The 6,472-nt window shown below is 40.3% G+C and overlaps 1 protein-coding gene across 1 annotated transcript; it reads right to left on the bottom strand.

Annotated features, from left to right (window-relative positions):
- Positions 1-479: 479 nt before the first annotated feature.
- Positions 480-3,921, bottom strand: LOC148845423 (G2/mitotic-specific cyclin S13-7-like). Its single transcript, XM_088954815.1, has 9 exons — positions 3,579-3,921; positions 2,639-2,783; positions 2,492-2,558; positions 2,149-2,400; positions 1,895-2,020; positions 1,553-1,801; positions 1,307-1,465; positions 1,038-1,216; positions 480-949 (listed from the first exon to the last, which is right to left on the bottom strand). The coding sequence occupies exons 1-9, from the start codon at positions 3,613-3,615 to the stop codon at positions 778-780; spliced, it is 1,386 nt and encodes a 461-aa protein (XP_088810941.1). The 5' UTR covers positions 3,616-3,921; the 3' UTR covers positions 480-777.
- Between the last annotated feature and the right edge of the window lie 2,551 nt (positions 3,922-6,472).

Here is a 6,472-nt window from a genome sequence, read left to right as displayed (position 1 = left end):
CTTATATATTCTACCAACAAATTTTGGAATGAAGATAATGTTAATTATAATCATTGTGATTTGAGCTTTGTGTTTATTATTAAATTGTTATTTAATTTAATGATATTATTAAAGTCTTAAAATGATATTAATAAAGTCTGTGGAAGATTTTTCTTTAATACCTCCCTAAGAGCTTAATTGTGAACTCTGGTATCAGAGTTCTGATTGAAAAAGTACACAACTTTCACCTTGATTGTGAACTCTGGTATCAGAGATTTTAGAAATATATGCTCGATGGGTGGCTGTCGATAACCGAATGAATATTGGTCCAATCCGATCTGGTCCAGTATGACTTCATTCTAGTTCATCTTTTTAGGACTTTGGTTTTAATGGAGGAAGCAGGTCTCAAGTCATCCAATGAAAATTAGAGGCACTAGGAGTGTCACCATTTGATGCTGAGGGAGGCCAGCGGAGATATTGTTGGACTTTTTCAGCTTGGATATTGTTGAACATTGATCAATGGATTGATTGGATAGTTTCGATAACTTCTGTCACCATTACAAACACTGGATAAAACGGAATGAACAAAAAAGAACTTCCGGTTCTTCAATATTTCTTCCCAGCCTTTACAAAATAAACCAAGTGCTGAGGCTACACACAGTGACTTGATAATCACAAACAGTGACTGCTCCATAAAAATGAAAAAACAAAAGAATGAAAAAAAAAACCAAAAACATTGGATAGCTACGGATCATCGAAGTGCAATGATCAATCTTGTGAAGTTTCGTAGTGTGCAGCTCATGTGCTCTTCAATACTGCAGATGATGATGATGATGGAGTCAAAAGAGTTTTGGCCGCAGGGAGCAGAGCAACAGCTTTGCGTTCTGGGTTGGAATATTTCTTGTATACCACCTTCAGCTTGCTCTCTGCTGCCACTGAGTGGAAGCTAACCAACAGCTTAGCACAGTCCCTGTCATAACAAAATAGGAGAAACTCAGCAGGTAATAGACATAAATAAACTCTTAAAGCCAAGAAGAGAAATAGAAGATAGGGCTTACATAAGCTGTGCTTCTGAGTAACCCGTGTGGAGTTGAAGCGTTTCACTCCACAGAGGCAATTTGTTCAGGGTGCACCGAGCAGCATACACTGCAGAGGCTGCAATCATCGATGGACAGTACTTTGTGGTGGCATACTGCATCAAACCCAGCTCAGCAAGGAAGAACACCATATGCTCCATCTGGATTTCAAAGGAAAAGCATTCAGTCAGCAAAATCTACACCATTGAATAACACACAGTAGAGCTGAAAACATAGCAAGACCTTATTACCTCCTGATCAGCAACAGAGGCCTTGATAAAGCGGACAAGGAATACATAGGGCGTAGGGACTGTAAAGGTCCATTCAAGCTTGCCCAGTATTGCTTTCTCAATGGCCAGTATCTGTTCTCGGTTGTATGCTCTATCTGATATGCAGACAAAGTCATTGACCTGCACAATTCCAAGAATCCATGGACTAAGAGTTAGCAAACAAGAAACAAGAAACAAGAAACATTTCTAAGAAATCTATGTTTTTACCTCTGGAGCCCAAATCTCTTCGTACTTGCTGGCTATAAGCATGGCACCTATTCCAACCAACTGCAACTCTTTTCTTGGAGCAAGCTTCATGGAAAGGAACCGATCGACAATGAGGATGGTAAGATAGAGCGTTTCAGGCATAAGTTCAAACTTGTGGTGGACTTCGATTAACCAATCCACAAGAATTGCTCTCATCTTCTCGTTGATGTCTGGCTGTGAATCCATGTAGTCACGAACAAGGCTCTCGCTCTGCACCCAGGTACAGAAACATCCATAGATTGGCTAATAGATGCTTAACTTCGTATATGGAAGCGTGTGTGAGAAACAGGAAAAAATATATACCTCTGTAAGCTTGTAGAATTGGTAGATGTCTTCAACATACTCGACTACTGCCAACTGATCATTGACATCTGCTGCATCAATGTCGACAATTGGATCTTTCGGTTTATCGGTCAAACCACAAGCCACCTGAACAAATGAAACCCATTAAACACACAGACAGCAAAAGAAACAAAAAAAAAAAAAAAAAAAAAAAAAAAAAAAAAAACAATTTCTCTCAACTGGGTCCTAGTTTAGATCTACAAAGGATGATATACCTTGCTACGAGCAGTAAGGATTGAAGTGAGGGTCTGAACTTTCTTCCTGGACGATCCTTCCCTTGGCCTTCTCTGATTTACAGGAGGCTTCTCTTTGGTCACCTCTTCTGTATCTGGGCTTATCTCGATTACTTCCTGAGGTTTTGGCTTAACAGTGACCCTTTTTGGAGCTACTTTTGGTGCTGGATTTCCCTTTCCCACCGCATCAGCATCAACAACTATGGTTTCGTCGACAACTACTGCAACTTGTCTCTGCAAATTAAAAGAACCCCGTTTGTTCAATAGCTCAAATTGAAAATATTAATCATGCATTAAGAAAATTGCTGAGAACACACGTTGTTACCTTGTTATTCTCTACTGCAACTCGTGCATCAGTCTGTGCATTGGCGAGTAGCTGCGCACAGAAGCTCCTAGGAGAGCAGAAAGGAAATAATTCGATAAAGAAATCAGAGAAGTTGAGAGAGAGAGAGAGAGAGAGAATGAAAAAAACCTTGTTGCAGGGCGAGAGAACTGCTGCTGGGGCTTCCCCTCGACACCTCGAACGGTGACTAGATTCCCAATATCTCCCAGTGCTCGACGGTTCTTTCCTTCCAGAGCGCCATTCTTCTGCTTGGCTGCATCAACGACTGCCCCACCTGCAAAGTATTCGCAAGAGATGCCATAAATTCATTGAACAGTAGACAAAGAACAGAATCCCCATACGAAAAAGGACGTAAAGTTAAAGAACATAGAAACCGTAAGTGAACTAGAACTCTAAAAACCCAAAATGAAAACGGCATCTTCTCAAACCATAACCCCCCAAATCGAAAACTTAGAAATCAAATGTCTATTTCTCAAGCATACCCAGGCGACCAAGAACAAGCGCCAGAAACCGTAAGTGAACTAACAACTCTAAAAACCCAAAATGAAAACTTAGAAATCAAATGTCTATTTCTTCTCAAAGCATACCCAGGCGACCAAGAACAAGCGCCAGAAACCGTAAGTGAACTAACAACTCTAAAAACCCAAAATGAAAACGGCATCTTCTCAAACCATAACCCCCCAAATCGAAAACTTAGAAATCAAATGTCTATTTCTTCTCAAGCATACCCAGGCGACCAAGAACAAGCGCCACGTGCAGAGAATAATGAAAGTTTCAAAAAAAAAAGAAAAGTACCCAGATCACCAAGAAGAAACATCAAATAAACTAAATGAGTGATCTTCACCGACACCACAAACAGAGACAGACTAAACGAAAGAGAACTTCCAATTAATAACACCTATAAATAACATTTCCACTAACAATTGGAAGAAACTCAATTGAAGATTCTAAAATTGAAGACAAGATGAAAATTCTCCTCAAGAAAGAGAACGACCCACAGCATACCGTCATACAAATCGAAGAAAAACAAAAGAAAATCAATATTAGAGGGCCGTGGATGCTTTATTACCTCTGGGCTGCTGTGGAACAATTGGTCTAGATGCCATCTCCGCTTCTTGATTCTGCCCAAAAACTCCTCCAAGGTTCGAGAAAAGTGACGATAGAAATGAATGGAGCCTGCTGCTCCGCGTCTCCCCTTCTGGGTTTGCAGTCGCCACCTCGAGCAACAATCAACAACAGTGATCTCTCCCTTCCGCTCTTCTTTCCTTCTGTTCTTACTTCTTTTCTTCCTCTCTCTTTATCTAGGCTGTGTTCCGAATGGAAATGAAAACTGACCGTAGCGCTTTACCTTTTTGAACCAGAGGGAGTGACGCGTCTTCCCACAACGGTCTTATTTTTTTAAATCTTGAACCGTCGGATCTGTTGAAATCCAACGGATTAAAAGAGGGTTTCTACCTTCTAAATCACTAGGGCTTTATGATTCGTAAAAGTTACCGTTGATGTTACCGTTGCCTCTAAACAGAGTGGAAGAAGTATCTCCTCTATTTTTCGGCAGCTTTTTCTGGGGATCGCATTGGCTCCCTACTCAGCGGGCCACACACGCGCCCACAACACATCCCAACCGTGCATTAGGGAATATCATGTCACGGGGAGATGTTCATAACGCAGGCTGAGATGTGCTGTGGGTTCGCTGCGTGGGAGCCAATTTGTGCGGAGGAAGCACTAAAATCAGAAAATAATTGCCACGTTGCGCAGGCATCACGGATATGGAATTGCTGAGTGGGCCCTCCTCAGAAGATCCGAATCATCAGATATTATCATCAGGATCAGAAATTTTGGACTCTATGAGTTGACTCATCAAATTGGTTGGCTCTAGTCCTGTAGTTGTAGGTGGACGGTGGAGCCCGTTGAAACGTATGTTTCGGCTGTATCTACATAAAAACCTTGGATACGGACGCCGCGTGCCTGTCGTGTGCTTCATGTGCAGTTATACCATGGATTTGATTTGGTACGTGGGCCCCATTAGTATGTCCCACTGAGATCGGTTTAGTGGTCCCCAATTGAATGAGTTTCCCATGATGTTTCAACTTTCAACCAGAGACTTCCCCAATCCCATTTATTAGAGTAGAGTCTCCTCTTGTCGGATTGGGTAAATTTACTGTCGTTTTTCCAACTGATTTGACCCGATCGGGTTACTTCACATAGAAACCAAAATTGACCCAGTGTTAAGCAAAACCGACTTGTTCGGTTTGAATTGGGTTGGGTCAATTTGGGTTAGTTTCGGTTTTAATAAAATCTTGCTAATTTTAAAAACAGTCATAGAACATCATTTCAGTCGTCTCCTATGATAAAATTTAAATAAAAACTTAATCACAAAAATTATTCATTAATCACTATTCACTAATCCAAAGTTTCTTGCAACCATTCAAAAACTAGGTGGCCTAATGGGCTTTGGAACTTCATGTTTGAATTAGGAACTAAGTCGGTTCAGTTCGCGTCGGTTTCAGTTTTCTTATATGAAAATCGAAAACGACCCAAATCATCAGTTTAAGAATTTGCATAACTCAAAACCGACCTGTACTAATAAAAACCCAACTGACTCGGGTTGGATCGATCCGGATTGGTCGGTTTAATCGGATTGGGCCTTCTTATGAACAGCCCTACCCATTCAAGCTCCCAATACTGTCCCAACAGTCCATTGCAGCAGCACATTGGGAACATTCCTCTTGTCATTCATGCGGAGATATTCATTCCCTTGCATAATAATAGTGAAGTGGCTGTGTGACAATGGACATCGGACAAAGCTTATCCACAGCCCAAGGTCCCATTTGGGAAGAGCCAAAAATTCAGTAAACTGATTCAGCTGCTTTGAAGCGTTCATTATAAGCTATTTAAAGAGGTTGAAGTGAACAGACCTTCAAATAACTGATGGGCGGCCATGTTGGGCTCTCCAAATTATTCACCAAACACAATTCATAGAGTTATAAGGCTGTTCATGTGGTGCCCTTGGAAAGCCAGCGTTTAAGCCCTTCTAAATAGGAAGAGTCCCGTCGTTTATCCAATAATAATGCCACACATCAGTCATACAACAAAGTAAAAGACTGGAGTGACAGTAGCACATATACACTCTGAACTAGGTCCAACCTGAACTCATTATAACAGTAGGAATTTCTCCACAATGATATAGGAAAAACTTACATCCAATCAACCAGTATCATATATCATAAAAAGGGTGATCAATCAGGTGGTGCTCATCACAATTCATCGGGGTACTTAATTGGTCAAAACTAGCTTATTTCTCAGATCTTTTACACTGTTTTTTTGAGGCTCAGTTTGCAAAAAAGTATAAATACAAATATGTACCGTATAAATATATACAAAATAATATAAAATACAAGGTTTTGCACTCTACAAATTTATGTTTATACTCCTTCCAAACTGAGCCTAAATAAAAAACATGCAAACACGACATCCAGCTTCACCATTGCGAATATGTGAAAAGTACAAGCAAGAGAGTAGATGATTAAGACCGAACTTAATGCTCTCTTTGTTATACCTCTCTTACATCTATCAATTAGTTTATTGCTCCCTCAAAATTATATTGTCAAGGTATCAATATGAACAAGAGTTGCGCTGCAAGTCATCTCTGAGGATTGATTAGATATGAAGGCAACAATAGTTGCAAGTCATCTCTTAGCATTGTACATCAAAGCAGTAAGTGAATAGTGCAATCTGGGGTTATCAACTTATCATTATGTATTATTCACTTGACAAGTTAAGGGGGTATTCTGTAATGTGGATGAGAAATTGGTGGGTATACTAGTCCACATCACACTATTGTTTCCATCTGTTCTGAACTGTGGGTCAAATTATATAGATAGAAACTGTCTATACCCACAAGAGCATTCTGTCAATGTAATATGGACTCGTCTGCACTACACCTATTGATTCTATATATCTCAT

Source organism: Nelumbo lutea, chromosome 7, assembly GCF_056320005.1.
Source record: "Nelumbo lutea isolate HS-2025 chromosome 7, American lotus-T2T, whole genome shotgun sequence".
NCBI classification, from domain to species: domain Eukaryota; kingdom Viridiplantae; phylum Streptophyta; class Magnoliopsida; order Proteales; family Nelumbonaceae; genus Nelumbo; species Nelumbo lutea.
Note: the sequence above shows the minus strand (reverse complement) of the source record. Positions and strands in the feature narration are given on the sequence as shown.

Excerpts from the sequence above, each read along its gene's own strand:
- LOC148845423 (XM_088954815.1), bottom strand. The coding sequence starts at position 3,615 with ATGGCATCTAGACCAATTGTTCCACAGCAGCCCAGAG. Across the intron at positions 2,784-3,578 it reads TGTTCCACAGCAGCCCAGAG|GTGGGGCAGTCGTTGATGCA; the intron begins GTAATAAAGCAT and ends AATACTTTGCAG. Across the intron at positions 1,802-1,894 it reads AATTCTACAAGCTTACAGAG|AGCGAGAGCCTTGTTCGTGA; the intron begins GTATATATTTTT and ends ACCTGGGTGCAG.